This window comes from Xyrauchen texanus, chromosome 20, assembly GCF_025860055.1.
Source record: "Xyrauchen texanus isolate HMW12.3.18 chromosome 20, RBS_HiC_50CHRs, whole genome shotgun sequence".
NCBI classification, from domain to species: domain Eukaryota; kingdom Metazoa; phylum Chordata; class Actinopteri; order Cypriniformes; family Catostomidae; genus Xyrauchen; species Xyrauchen texanus.
The window spans coordinates 3,927,222-3,943,642 of record NC_068295.1 but is presented as its reverse complement, the minus strand read 5'-3'; the positions used below and the strand labels follow the sequence as shown (position 1 = coordinate 3,943,642).

General features: G+C 40.5%; 1 protein-coding gene across 1 annotated transcript in view; it reads right to left on the bottom strand.

Moving 5' to 3' along the window:
- Nucleotides 1-3,798: 3,798 nt before the first annotated feature.
- LOC127660432 (integrin alpha-9-like) overlaps nucleotides 3,799-16,421 on the bottom strand; it is a 122,972-nt gene continuing 110,349 nt past the window's right edge. Inside the window, exons 27-28 of the mRNA XM_052150650.1 lie at nucleotides 13,819-13,938; nucleotides 3,799-6,574 (exon numbers count right to left, since the gene is read on the bottom strand). Coding sequence (XP_052006610.1) covers nucleotides 6,476-6,574; nucleotides 13,819-13,938 — 219 coding nt within the window. The 3' untranslated portion in view covers nucleotides 3,799-6,475. The remainder of the gene's footprint in view (nucleotides 6,575-13,818; nucleotides 13,939-16,421) is intronic.

Here is a 16,421-nt window from a genome sequence, read left to right as displayed (position 1 = left end):
TCAGATGATGTTTGATGTGCATGGTGCAGAACTGGCAGTCTGGCGGGCTCCTTCTCGCAGAGGGCTGAGCAGATGTGGATGCCTCAAACCATCAAGTCCTTTACGTAGAATGTCAAAGTGCTTTAGAGCCATTGAGATGCTATCAGAAAGCAATAAGAATGCTTCATTGCTTTTATATGAATAGATTTCAGTGAAACAGCTGGTCTCCTCTGCTGCAGAGCTTGCTTTATCAGAACCAGCAGTCCGGTAGATTGGATTATCGCTTTTATAAACATGTTTCCTTGCAAAATGGATCACCATGCTCATGTGGCCAATAAGCAAGCTAGCCTGTTTTGTGAAGAACTGTGCATCCTGATCTTTATGTGCTTCAACGCATGCCATCCAGTCTCTCCTTATCTCCTTAAGAGCAATACAGACAAAGTCCTTTACATTTATTATGCTGCTACAAGCATGTAGGAGCTGCTCCATCCCTTCCACCCATTTCTGATGCATCTCTTTAAGTTTTTGCAGTGTTTGACTGCAGTGCATCATGTCTTTCTCAAGCTCTGGCACAAGTGCAACAATTGCCTCTTTTAGTACCAGGCAGGTTTTTGAGTTATCTACGCATGCTAATGCTGAGATGAAGCTAGCCACCTCTGCAATCTTCTCAGCATGAGCTGTGAAGGCTTCAGATTGCACCCGAAGTGTTTCCACATCCAACTCATAATAATCTTTCTCATCCTGGAAGATACAGATCACGGTGTGCATCATCAAGTTTGTGGATTTGCTGCAACAAGGAATCACATGTGTTTACAAGTTGGGATTGAACATCAGAGCACCTCATTTGTTGTGATATCTCTGACCAGAACTTTAGGACCAGCTTGCAATTTGAAGCCAATTCAAACTGAATTTCCCTCTGAGAAGTGTTTGCTACCATCATACTGTGAAACACAAGATCAAAACCATCATCTTTATCTAAGCCAGGGGCAGACAGCATCTTCCGTCATTTGTTCCGTATTTCGGTGTAGTATCCACATGAACTCGTTCCAGCTGGTTCACACTTGCTCTTGAGTGTGGTCACAATGTCATTCACAGTCGAATCCACCTGGTTTAAGATGTATTGCTTTTCAGCCTAGGCCTCCTCACTGTTGGGACGTTTGATGGTCATGTACATTGCAGTGTGGAGCATGGAAACAGATTTTTTCAGGGCTTCTAGAGAAGCTTTCAAACGCTCCTGCTGTTTGTTGTCACACAGTTCCTGGATTCTTTCTACCACCAAGATTTGAAGAAGCAGCATTGCCTTTGAGTACACTTGAAATGCTTTTAATAAGGATATGTCTTCTGAAGCTCCTACTTGAGAAAGACAATTCAAAAGCCAGTCAGCTGCAGCAGTGATCTTCCTTATAGTAGCATCATCCTCCACCAAAAGAATCTACACAACCCAGAGCAGAGCTGCCATGCAAGGTACTAGCCTGCCATTGGTAGCAACTTGGAGTTCAGTGTCTTGCCCAAGGACACTTCGGCATGTGGAGTCATGTGGGCCAGGAATCGAACCACCAACCCTGCGATTAGTGGCCGACCCGCTCTACCACCTGAGCCACAGCTGCCCCAAATGAAGGTTCTTTAAATGTAAGTACAATGCAACAACAAGTATGTACATAAGTACATTGTATCAAATGCTGAAGTACATAGTAGTTAAAGGTGCACAAAGTAAGATTTTAGCAAGGATTTAGGTGGATCTAACTCATCCCATCAGTCCCAGAAGTACTTGCGGTTTTGGACTATACTGACACCCATCATCATTGAGTGCTGTCGCTTCACACCAAATGTGTTTGTTTATCTTCTGTTTTGTTACTTTTAGTCTGTTTTTATTCTCCTCATAGTCATCTCTATAATGGACATTGTTCTATCCGAACAAAGTTATGTATGTTGTTGCGCGCCGGACCGTTAACGGGCTGGCTGAACACCTCTTTGTGCCTGCGCTTGCCATTTGATGAAGCGCTGCTTATCCGTGATCCACGCCGTGAGAGTTGCAGCTCGTAGCAGTTTTAGCACTCCAGCAGGTTATCACATTTTATCTTTCCACTTTTACTCATTCTGTTTGGACTGTCTGATGGATTACACTCCTTTTATCAATACCGTACCATCATTGGTACCATTGATGACCATTGCATGACACAGTGTCATGTGTTGGCAACATGTCAGTGTCCATGAGGGGGCGACCCACTCCATGTAAAATTAAACAGCTTTTATAGGGTTTCTGTTATGACTGGAGTCTTAATCTCATGTGGGTGTACACCATTTTCATCATATTAAAAAAATTGCGTAAAATGTGTAATTTATGTGTAATTAATGTGTAAAACTTTTTTAATGTGCAAAAACTTGCACCTTTAAAAACACCTAATATAAAGTGGGTCCAACATTTTGCCATGTTCATGGAAGTCTTGGCGACTGCGTTAGCTGCTGCTTCCAGCGTGGTGAACTGGTCCAGTTCTGTCTCACTCCCACACAGCAGGATGAGGTGACATAGGTGAGTGGACAGAGGGGCCACCACCTGCTCTATTGAGCGGGTTTTTATCAAGCAGATAAGCATTTTAAATCTGGGCTATTCAAAAACATTGTTTTTGAAATTATTTGACTTTAGTAACATTTCATTTTGAAATCATTAAATATTGACAGCCATAGTAAAAAATACAAACAGAAATAAATATAAATAGGTATATACACCGATGAACCAAAATTGGAGAAGTGAATACCTTTGATCATCTCCTAACAAGGCCACATGTCAAGATCTGGGTAGATTAGATGGTAATCGAACAATCAGTTCTCGTAGTCAACGTGTTGAATGCAGGAGAAATGGGCAGGAGTAAAGACCTGAGCAACTTTGACAAGGGCCAAATTGTTATGGCCAGAGGACTGGGTCAGATATCTCTGAAATGGCAGGACTTGTGCGGTCCTCCTGGTCAACATTAGTGAGTACCTACTGACAGTGTTCCGAGGAGGGATAAACCACAAACTGGTGACAGGGTCTTGGGCGCTCAAGGCTCATCAAGGCACGAGGGCAACGAAAGCTATCCCGTCTGGCCTGAACCGACGGAAGGTCTATTGTGGCACAAGTCACAGAAAATGTTAATGATGGTTGCAAGAGGAATGTGCCACAACACACAGTGCATTGTACCCTGCTGCGTATGTGGCTTGCGGAGCCGCAGAGCGGTCAGAGTGCCCATGATGACCCCTGTCCACCATCGAAAGCACCTACAATCCTGTTTTCTTTTACATCATGTGGACGACTGTGTAAATGTGCGCTGTTTACCAGAGGAAGTGATGGCACCAGGATGCACTGTGGGAAGAAGGCAAGCCGGTGGAGGGAGTGTTATGCCCTGGAAAATGTTCTGCTGGGAAACCCTGGGTCAAGCCATTCATGTGGACGTCAATTTGACACATGCCACCTACCTAAACATCATTGCAGACCAGGTACACCCCTTCATGGCAGTGGTATTCCCTGATGGCAGTGGCCTCTTTCAGCAGGATAATGCGCCCTGCCACACTGCACACATTGTTTGGGAATGGTTTGAGGAACTTGATGAAGAGTTCAGTGTGTTGACATGGCTTCCAAATTCCCCAGATCTCAATCCGATTGAGCACTAGTTTTGAACATAGACAGAATGGAAAGGGATGGGCCCTTTTGATGCTTTTGGAGAACAGTTTTGAAAACCACATGATTCATTTGGTTCACTAGAGGGCCTCAGTGCAACAAGAAACAAACCACTGGTTGAAATACTTGTGTGCACTCAACAAAACTGAGACAAAACATCTGTTTGTGATTTTTAATTTTAAAATGGCAGATTCAGTAGATAAATATACAGCTCGAGCTTGTACAACAAACATATTTCTCAATACATCTATAAAACTGAAATTCAGTGACAGTAGTTTATTCTATAATGTTCAAAATAGGTGATAATGGTAACATTTACTGCTTCAACGCTCACAGTAACGTTACGCTTACAATGTCAAGTATGTGTCTCTCTGAAACACACTTATGTGAGAAACTGGTGACAGGTTGGACATGAAATGTGAACAGGTGTTTGCCATGCCAGTGGTGATGAGTATGGATCAAATCATTCAAACTTTATTTTGGCGATTCTTCCACAGATATCAGAACATCCAAATGGTAGACCTCAAAGAAATGGTGAGTCTTACAGAAAGCCTATGAAATGCGAGGAGAATTATTCTTTGCATAAAAAGCATAACAAATGTCTTTGGCTCTGTGCTGTGTGTATGGAAGTATACGACAAGTTCAGAATATATATGAAGTCTGACAGCGAGTCTGAGTGAGCTCCAAAATGTTGACTTTAAACAAGCTTTGATGTACTGTATATTCCCACCTATTTTAAGGCCATTACAAATGGTTAAACATGGCGTAAAGCGGGCCTATGCTGTCGGAACGTTTCAATGGATTTGTTTAAAAGCTGGAGGACGTGTATGGTGCAACATACAGAAGATGCTGTAAATCCCTTTTATGAAAACAGATACACAAACAGTTTCGGTCCTGAATGCTGATTGGTCAATATAACGTTCCAGCTGTGATAAAATACAATATAGAAACAGCCGTTCGCCATATCTCTGCACAGCACCCATAGCGGATCGTTATTTTGTAGCATATTAATGTTCTGACTATATGACTAACTTCACAATATAGCACGGCCTTTCATAGTAGTTGCTTAAAATTTCCAACATTCCTGAATTATGGAATACTGAAAGAGAAGAAAAACGTTTTGTGTTACAGTGGAATTGTAAATCATGATCTTGTCTACAAATAAATGGAATGTGTTTGTTGTATAACTCCACAAATGACTATAATCAATATCAAAATCTGGTAGTGGGCTCATTATCCAGTGCAGTTATAGTTAAAAAAAAAATACATAACAATGTTTGAACTTGTGAATTTAAAATATATTGAACAGAGCATCTTTCTGTAACATAAATGCCACTTAGTTTGATATTTTATCTAATGCAAAAACCTTCAGACATTTAAATGTGACTTAAAGGAACATTCCAGGTTTAATAAAGTTTAGATTTTTGTACAATGTTAATTACTACAAAAATGTATTTCGACTCGTCCCTCCTTTTCTTTAAAAAAAATAAAATATAAGCAAAAATCTGGGTTTCAGTGAGGCACTTACAATGGAAGTGAATGGGGGCCAATGCAAAAACGTTAAAATACACACAGTTTCAAAAGTATAGCAGAAAGATGTAAACAATACGTGTGTTAACATGATTTTAGTGTGATAAAATTGCTTTCTATGCTTTTCTGTGTAAAGTTAAAAATGTTACAACTTCATTGCCATGATGACGTAACACCGTAAACAATTAAATTACTTAAACAAATTTACAGCTTAAATAATACATGCGTGTTTTCAACAGAAGGAGATACGTGTGAGTTTATACAATTATAAGTCACATTTCTGCCTTTAAACCCTCCAAAAATTGGCCCCATTGACTTTCATTGTAAGTGCCTCACTGTAACCCAGATGTGTGCTTTTTTTTTAACCTCGTTCGACCCCGCGTACACATGCGTGGACGTTGTATTTTGGCTTCGCTATATGCAACGCATAATTTAATTTAATTTAAACCGACTGATCTCAGTTCAGGAGACTCTGTGCTGTCAGTAAAGGGTTAAACATTCGACGTACGGATTCATGTGCTCAAACAACACGGTGCCGATCACAGCGCAGTTTGTCTTTGAGAGAAACGCCAACAAAACTACATCTGGTAAGAAACCTCATTAAGTGTTTACATTAAAACCTGTTTGAGTCAAAAGATTAGAGTCTCTAGTTTCATCCGATTTCTCTAGTTTCATTTTAAATTTGAGAGATTTATCTTGAAACGGCACAATGTTAAACACAATGACCACATTTGTGGACTGTATGCTCAGTTTCAGGCAAAATATCCCTTATATAAAATATAAATTATGAGAACTTGAGGGGACACGGAGGCTTATAAGCCATTTTCAAAATGTCCAATTTGCAAATCAACTTTAATCACTTATTGTAATACTGATTTCCACCAGAACCCTTTGAAGGAATAGCCTCATCTCTTTGGCGTGTGTCAGTCATCAGTGCTTTAAAACAATCTTCTACAGTATGGAATACATTTTATAAAAAATAGATTTTTGCTTTTGAACAGCGCCCTGAGGGTTTTAATCGTCGGATTGTATTGACACGATATCCACATCCGTTTCAGGAAGTCTCTCTATTCCTCTCTTTCCGTCCCGCTGGCGAGAGGCTTCTCCCGTTGGGCTCAATGGAAATCCACTGCAAGTCTTTACTGGCAGGCCACACTGTCACCTCAAACGTCACAAAAAAAAGTGTCAAACCTCCGGAAAATCTGGAGAATTATTTTCTCTTCCACATATGGAAGCTTGCGGGGCCTGGGTCTAGAGAGAGACAGCTGTGGTGAAGGTAGCAGCTTATTGGATTTTCTGAGATCCAAGATCTCATTGGCTCTTCTGGACCCAATCCCAGCTCTCATCGCTGTCCTTCCTGTTCTTTTCCGCCTCTATGATCTCTCTGTAATGCCTCCTGAAGAATCCCATCTGCAGAACAAAAAGAATTGCTGTGTCAATTTATTGGTTGGGTACATTCAAGCAAAGCGGACAGATGTAGAGAGACTACCCGATGACAAAATGACACCCCAGTTTCCCCCCTCTCAAGATAACATCCTATTAAGCTTTACCTTACTGTTACAAAAAGTGCAGGAAGGAAAACGAAAAGGAAAACTCTTTCTTTTGACTGGCAGACCAGATATAAACATAAGAATGCATTAAAATACTGCACATTTTTAGGGAAAGTTATGATTGCATTAAAGGTGCGTAAAGTACTTTTTACCTTATTAAAACACGCTGTACTCATTAAGACATTAATTGCAATTTTGAAACATCTGTGTAAAATCATGAGCACTCTCAAGAGGTGAAGACTCCAGTCACATCAGTAACCTTATAAAAAGCTTTTTGGAGGGGCTGCCATGTTTGAATGACATGACCAGCTGAATACTACTCAATCTCAGTAACCGCCCTGTTATTGGACACTTTCACTCATGGATTAAATTATTAATGTCTGACTGTGAATTTTGAATTTTTATATTGGCATCTGTAACTGAAAACTATTGTGTTTGAATGATGCTGCATCCACGCCACTAGGTGTCAGTGTAAGTCAATGATATGAACAAAATCGCACTGGTCGATGTGTTGCTTCTTTGCCGACTACTCCTGGATCGCATGATTTCAGTTCAGATAGAAGGAGGAAAATCCCTCAGTAAACAAATGGAGTGCTAATAAATGAGGGAAGTCTTTTTCACATTAAAGCGACGCACCCTGAAACCAAAGAAGAAACAGAAGATGTTTTCTGCGCAACTAGTCAACCTGTAAAAATGACCAGTATCATATCCCAGTGTTTCTCAACCACTGTGCCTGAAATTATTATTATTTTCATGCATTTATTTATTTTGTGGAATTTGATAATTTTCCACGGCACACCTGACAATCTTTCATGGCACATTAGTGTGCTGTGGAAAATGATCAGATTCCATAAAATAAATAAATGCATGAAAATTATAATAATTTCAGCTTTCACCTGAAACCATAATCGGACGATTTTGTGATTGTGAAGAGCAATGATTAATGTGCAAAAGTGAGTAATATTTATACACGTAAAGGGTCATCACATGACTCGTGTCAGCGCTGCAGAATACATTGAAGTCTATGAAGTGAGTGATATTTATACACGTAAAGGGTCATCACATGACTCGTGTCAGTGCTGCAGAATACATTGAAGTCTGTGAAGTGAGTGATATTTATACACGTAAAGGGTCATCACATGACTCGTGTCAGTGCTGCAGAATACATTGAAGTCTATGAAGTGAGTGATATTTATACACGTAAAGGGTCATCACATGACTCGCGTCAGCGCTGCAGAATACATTGAAGTCTGTGAAGTGAGTGATATTTATACGAGTAAAGGGTCATCACATGACTCGTGTCAGTGCTGCAGAATACATTGAAGTCTATGAAGTGAGTGATATTTATACGCGTAAAGGGTCATCACATGACTCGTGTCAGTGCTGCAGAATACATTGAAGTCTATGAAGTGAGTGATATTTATACACGTAAATGGTCATCACATGACTCGTGTCAGTGCTGCAGAATACATTGAAGTCTATGAAGGGAGTGATATTTATACATGTAAATGGTCATCACATGACTCACATCAGCACTGCAGAATACATTGAAGTCTATGAAGGGAGTGATATTTATACATGTAAAGGGTCATCACATGACTCGTGTCAGTGCTGCAGGATACACTGAAGTCTATGAAGTGAGTGATGTTTATACCCGTAAATGGTCATCACATGACTCGCGTCAGCGCTGCAGAATACATTGAAGTCTATGAAGTGAGTGATATTTATACGTGTAAAGGGTCATCACATGACTCGTGTCAGTGCTGCAGAATACATTGAAGTCTATGAAGTGAGTGATATTTATACACGTAAATGGTCATCACATGACTCGTGTCAGTGCTGCAGAATACATTGAAGTCTATGAAGTGAGTGATATTTATACATGTAAATGGTCATCACATGACTCACATCAGCACTGCAGAATACATTGAAGTCTATGAAGCGAGTGATATTTATACGTGTAAAGGGTCATCACATGACTCGTGTCAGTGCTGCAGGATACACTGAAGTCTATGAAGTGAGTGATGTTTATACCCGTAAATGGTCATCACATGACTCGCGTCAGCGCTGCAGAATACATTGAAGTCTATGAAGTGAGTGATATTTATACATGTAAATGGTCATCACATGACTCGTGTCAGTGCTGCAGGATACACTGAAGTCTGTGAAGTGAGTGATATTTATACCCGTAAATGGTCATCACATGACTCGGCCAGCTCTGCAGAATACATTGAAGTCTATGAAGTGAGTGATATTTATACATGTAAATGGTCATCACATGACTCGTGTCAGTGCTGCAGGATACACTGAAGTCTGTGAAGTGAGTGATATTTATACACGTAAAGGGTCATCACATGACTCGTGTCAGCGCTGCAGAATACATTGAAGTCTGTGAAGTGAGTGATATTTATACGTGTAAAGGGTCATCACATGACTCGTGTCAGTGCTGCAGAACACATTGAAGTCTATGAAGTGAGTGATATTTATACAGGTAAAGGGTCATCACATGACTCGTGTCAGCGCTGCAGAACACATTGAAGTCTATGAAGTGAGTGATATTTATACAGGTAAAGGGTCATCACATGACTCGTGTCAGCGCTGCAGAACACATTGAAGTCTATGAAGTGAGTGATATTTATACAGGTAAAGGGTCATCACATGACTCGTGTCAGCGCTGCAGAATACATTGAAGTCTATGAAGTGAGTGATGTTTATAAGTGTAAAGGGTCATCACATGACTCGCGTCAGCGCTGCAGAATACATTGAAGTCTATGAAGCGAGTGATATTTATACGTGTAAAGGGTCATCACATGACTCGCGTCAGCGCTGCAGAATACATTGAAGTCTATGAAGTGAGTGATATTTATACGTGTAAAGGGTCATCACATGACTCGTGTCAGCTGCAGAATACATTGAAGTCTATGAAGCGAGTGATATTTATACGTGTAAAGGGTCATCACATGACTCGTGTCAGCGCTGCAGAACACATTGAAGTCTATGAAGTGAGTGATATTTATACAGGTAAAGGGTCATCACATGACTCGTGTCAGCGCTGCAGAATACATTGAAGTCTATGAAGTGAGTGATGTTTATAAGTGTAAAGGGTCATCACATGACTCGCGTCAGCGCTGCAGGATACACTGAAGTCTATGAAGTGAGTGATATTTATAAGTGTAAATGGTCATCACATGACTCGCGTCAGCGCTGCAGGATACACTGAAGTCTATGAAGTGAGTGATATTTATAAGTGTAAAGGGTCATCACATGGCTAATGAAATATTACCTTATCTTTTACAACTATCAGAGACCACAGTTATTGAACTCATTTAAATTCACCAAGAAAACGCTTTGACCTAAACATAAACGAGTCCTTTTATTACTTTCTGCTATCAAAGCAACTGCAAGATTTTCTCTCTTCCAAATACATGTTTTCAATATTTTTTTTTTTTTTTTTTAACGTGGCAAACTGGTAAAATCGCCCCTCTGCCCTCTGCAACTCTTGTCATGTGCAGGGCGATGCAGTCTGTTCAAGGCAAAGACGCAAAATCTAAAGAGAATCACCTCAGCATCAGTCTCCCTTGATGCGTTTGATTACGCACAGGCGAGCACCCAATTTAAGTCGATGCGGACCAGGAGGAAGGTTTGAGTTGTCGATTGAGTTCTGTTCAGTTCACTTTTTATGTGTTTCATTCATATTTTAATCATATTTGTTTTATGTATTATTGTGTTGTTCATATGTCGTGTTTTAGTGGCCTTCGCTGTCACTGAGGGGAAAAAACATTCATCTGCTTCGTGTCTCTGTTTTTCATCTGTTCTTTTCATAAATAAAATAATCTGCTATATGATCCTCCTGTAATTTCATGATTAAAAATGAAAATGTGAATGAAAATAAAAGCTATTAAATGTCTTATTAACATTAAAATATGAAATTAAAATGACGGGTAATATTAGATTATGACGTAATTTTTACGACCCTGTCTGTCAATATGACGGACGATGAGAAAGTCTAACGCAAGCACTGTATGTGACTTGTTGTTCTTTATTTGCATAGTCAATTTCAAACATTACGCTACTAAGACGGACAGAAAACGTTCTTGAAAAGGAAAAATATTGATGATGGTTAGCCTATGTGGGATAGTGGTGTGCCGTAGAATTTTTTAGTCGTAAAAAGTGTGCCGTGGCAGAAAAAATGTTGGGAAACACTGTCCTATCCTACTATTCTGTATCCTAAGAATTCATATGTAGACATTTGTTTGTATTTAAAGGGACAGTTCATCCAAAAATGAAAATCCTCTCATCGTTTACTCACCCTCATGCCATCCCAGATGTGTATGACAAAGATTTTAGATGAATATCTAAAGTGAATAGTGACCGGAAATGTTTATGCCAAAAAGCACATAAATGCAGCATAAAAGTAATTCATAAAACTCCAGTTGTTTAATCTGTGTCTTCAGAAGCGATAGGATAGGTGTGGGTGAGAAACGGATAAATATTTAAGTTCTTTTTTACTATAAATTCTCCTCCCTGCGCAGTAGGTGGCGATATGCAAGAAGAATGCCAATCGCCAAAAACAAAAGAAGAATGTGAAAGTGAAAGGGGAGATTTATAGTAAAAAAAAGGACTTAAATATTGATCGGTTTCTCACCCACACCTACAGTGAAATTTTATATAAAAATCTTTGTGTTCTGCTGAAGAAAGTAATGACATGAGGGTGAGTAAATGATGAGGGAATTTTCATTTGTGGGTGAACTATCCCTTTAAGTAATGAGACACGTGAGAACTAATGGCGTTCAGCTTAATTGACGTCAAATTAAGCTACTTTTTTGTCCTTTTGGGAGCTTGACAGTCCCTGGTCACCGTAGGCATTCGTTTTTCAAAGTTTCTCTTTTCGTGTTCCATGGAAAAAAGTCATATGGGTTTGAAAACACATGAGGGTGTGTAAATGATTACAGAATTTTCATTTGTAGTGAACTATCCCTTTAAGTGATGAGACATGAGAGAACCAAACATAGGGCTTTCATTGTAAAATCCCTTTCAGTCAAAAAGATGCTTTATATCTGAAATATAGACTAAAGCCTTCAGACAGGGCAAGAGTCAGAGAAACAGAAGGACAGGCAAGCGGATAAACATGGACAGCGCTACTGTAAAGAACGCTGTGAATACAGGAAATACACTGTTCCTCTTCCTGCGACTCAACAGGTTTGTCTTTGTTTGAATGCTGTTTATTGATTCAGACCGCTGCGCTCTTCAGGCATTTCCTGAGCCCAGGGGTGCTGGACATGTGCGGTGCTTGTCGAGGACGGTTGTTTTGGAAGATTGGGATTTTGGGGTATGAGGGAAAGTATCCCAACACCAACATTCCAGTGTTTGCTCGAGTATCCCCGCTGGAAAGTATACAGGAGAGGAAACGAAATGAAGGGTTTGCTCGAGAGGCCTCAGTTTGATTCACTTCAGGCATATGCGGAACATGTAAATTATCATCAGCTCTGAGTTTTGTTCTCTTTACATCTGGACTAAATGGGCCTAGAGCTCTATATTGACCCCTCAGGCTGTCTGTCCAAGAAAAGCAACAGCAGTGTGTGAATGAGGGCCTGTAATTGAACTACGTGACATATGACACTTCAACAACACTCTGATAATGTGGTGCAGTATTACGATTCAACACTAAACTACAAAAACCAAACCATCATTGCACTGATGCAATCCTGACACAGATGCTTCTTTTCATGTTTCTGTGTTAATGTGACGGAAATTTGGAAAAAATGTGAGCAGGAACTGTTTGATGTTGATCTGAACACAAATGCATTTTATGCACATCGGCTTTGCTACATCACTTATGGCAAAACGTTTTTATAGAAGGCCCAGTGCTAATTTAAAGAGTTTTTTTTTAACAAAAAAAAAGTTGTCACCATTTACTCACCCTGATGTTGTTCCAAACCGGTATGAAACACAACCATATATACGTTAAAGAAAGATAAGAATCTCCAAGCTGCTCTTTTCCATATTGCGATCAGGGGCTCTCAAATCGCTTCACGCATGGACATTTTCACACGTGGTGCATCACGTTTGGTTACAAAGCACAAGAACAAATGCCAACTGGTGTCATTGACATCAAACCTGATGCAAATGCATCTTGACTCCGCAAGTTTGAAAATGCACATGAGATTTAAGAGCTATGACAGAAACATTTTGGTCCTTTTTCTGGTTAAAATGCACCTGAATGAATATCTTTTTTCGGTGTTACGTGGAAGAAAGTCATACGGATTTGTAACAACATTTGGGTGAGTAAATAACAGAATTATGATTTTTGAGTACTGTAGGCAAACCATTTAAATTAGCATTGGCCTGCTTTTAATATAATAATTTGGAACGATCCTTTTAACTGGGACTATTTCTGTAAGGAAGCAGGTGTTTTCACTCTGTCAGGACACATTGACCTGATAAGTCACATTCCCAACTGTTGTTTGACCGCAACCATTTCAAGAATCCAACTATGGGATTTGTGCTGGGTATTATTTCAAAGACAGACCCTGCATCCGAAGTCATGTCAAAATCGAGGGGTGTGAGTGGTGGTGGCGTAGTGGGCTAAAGCACATAACTGTTAATCAGAAGGTTGCTGGTTCTATCCCCACAGTCACCACCATTGTGTCCTTGAGCAAGGCACTTAACTCCAGGTTGCTCCGGGGGGATTGTTCCTGTAATAAGTGCACTGTAAGTCACTTTGGATAAAAGCGTCTGCCAAATGCATAAATGGAAATGTAAATCGTGTATTTTCGGAGCATGCGCTGTATTTAATGAAGGATGCACTTCTCGGGCAGTAAAACAGTACGGATTTTAGGTAAGCATGTGAGTAGTACGAAAAGATTCCGGACATACTTCACCCGGGGACGTGGGTATTAACCCTCGGAAATAATGTACTCTGGGTTTGTTAAACCAGCATCATTTGAGCACATCTTTCTTGCCATATACTGTATATAGATCAGATGAAAAGAGCCGTTCAACTCGTGGTTCACCGCTGTGAACCCAGCCCTAAGCCGAACCCTATACCCTGATCATAACCTTCCCCAAAAATCAGATAGAAATTCGTAAATACTTAAACCGTACCTTCCAGAGCAGAACAGCCAGCAGCAAGAAGATGAGGATTCCAACAAGTAGGCTGATGGCGATGATCCATCCCACCACATAACCCCTGGGTTCCTGACTGTGCAGGGCATCAAACACCAGCTGTGGGACAACATGAAGAGAGTGAACATACACACACATCACAGACAGGACACAATATTCACCAAAGCTCGTCATAATCGTACACAGTTCAATAAACAGCAGAGATTCATTTCTCCCTGAGGCCAAAGATCTGATGTCCAAACGTTGCAGACTGTAGGAATCATCATTTTCTTAATGTGTCTGTTCTGTGTCTATATTTGGGGTTGACTGAATCAAAAGGAAATGAGATTTCAATCTTTAATGTCATCACATCAAACACAAACAAGGTTTTCATTGACACAGGTCAGAAAGAGCTCATTTGTCTATTATTCCACATTATTTAAGTATTGGGCAGTCATGATTTGGCTGGAGATTCATTTTCATATAAATAATTGCAGTCAACAATTGAATTGTCTGTTTTAGGGCATATATATGCTGTTACACACGTTGTCAAACTTCTTAAGGCATATGTGTGCTTGAGGAAAAACATACTAGTTTGGCACAGCATGAGGGTGAGCAAAAACATTTCAAATTTTCATTTTTGGGTGAACTATTCCTTTAAATAACATTCAAAACAAATGTACACACACCATATGCGTTGTTAGGCATAAATGCGTGCTGACCTTTAAATGTGGAAGAATTTAACCTCTGAAACCCACTGAGCAGTGGTGGCTCAGTGGTTGAGGCTCAGGGTTACTGACCAGAAGGTTGGGGTTCAAGCCCCAGCACCACCAAGATTGCCACTGTTGGGCCCTTGAGCAAGGCCCTTAACCCTATCTGCTCCAGGGGCGTCGTATCATGGCTGACCCTGCACTCTGACCCCAGCTTAGCTGGGATATGTGAAAAACTAATAAATTTCACTGTATATATGCAAAAAAAAAACTGTGTGTATAATGTGTGACCAAAAAAAAATAAAAGGATTCTATAATACACACACAGTGAGGGCAATGACGCCAATGTATCTGGATCCAAATGTTGCATGAAAAGCTAGCAGAAAATCCCAGTCTGGAGCGAGATGCCAACCCAGATAAATCTCATTTCAGCTTCTGGGCACTTGCCCAAAATGTACTCCTTAAATGTGAAGACCAATGTTAAATGTGCAAAGGCACATTATTGGTAGGAAAGCAGTCCTTCAATGCTGTATTTGAGAACATTACTATATTCTCAAGCACCACTAGAATCAAGATGGGTGAGGGAGTATAAAAACACTGGAAAATGACATGACTGTGGCGACATTTTGCAAAATGACATTACGTGGTTCATTACACGTATCGCAGCCGTTCCGGGCAAAATGTCCACTGTGTGGCGCTAAAAGAGGGTAACATTTTCTCCCATTCAAATTAGGTTTTTAAAGGTATAGTCCACCACAAAATTAAAATTCTCTCATTTACTCACCCTCATGCCATCCCAGGTGTGTATGACATTCTTTCTTCTGCTGAACACAAACATTTTTAAGAAATTGTTTTGAAAAATATGTCACTGCAAGTGAATGGGGTCCAGAACTTTGAAGGTCCAAAAAGCACATAAAGACAGCATAAAATAATACATGTGCCTCCAGTGGTTTAATCCATGTCTATATGATAGGTGTGGGCAAGAAACAGATCAATATTTAAGTCATTATTTACTTCCTGTCCAGTAGGTGGCGATATGCATGAAGAATGGTGTGGCAGGGCGGAGGGCGGGGCCGGGTCGTGATTCTACACACCTGGTCCCTAATCAGACTAATCAAGCCTCCGAGAGGGATAAAGCCCGACTGCAGAGGATGGTGCGGGAGAGAGAGATCGTTTACGGACATGTCCGGCATGTGTGTGTTTGTGTCTTTTGTTTACGTTTAGCATTAAAATATTATTTACATTGCCAAGCAAGGTTTGGGTCATACAAATTACGGGAGTTTCTAGGGAGAAATAACATTTCGGGAGGGGGGGCAGGACATGGGTGTGAAATGTGGGAGACTCCCGGGAAAAACGGGAGTGTTGACAGGTATGCTTTATGTGCTTATTGGACCTTGTATATACCTACAGAACTGAGATATTCTTCTTAAAATCTTCATTTGTGTTCTGTAGAAGAAAGAAAGTCACACACATCTGGGATGGCATGAGGGTGAGTAAATGATGAGGGAACTAAACCTAACTAATAGTGCCATAAATAACTAATTTGAGATGAAAAATCAATGATGAAACAACCATGTCATTTTGCGGTGCGTCTATTACACTTTCGGCTCACGTGTCGACTTGCATGCTCTTCAGGACTCGTACCCTGTTCCTTTACATCGCAAGTGCAATGCTCTATCAGTTGAGCTATTGCATAAAAAGGGCATAAAAGGGCTGTGGCTCAGGTGGTAGAGTGGGTTGGCCTCTAATCGCAGGGTTGGCGATTTGATTCCCGGCCCACACGACTCCACATGTCGAAGTGTCCTTGGGCAAGACACTGAACCCCAAGTTGCTGCCAATGGTAGGCTAGCACCTTGCATGGCAGCTCTGCCGTCACTGGTGTGTGAATGGGAC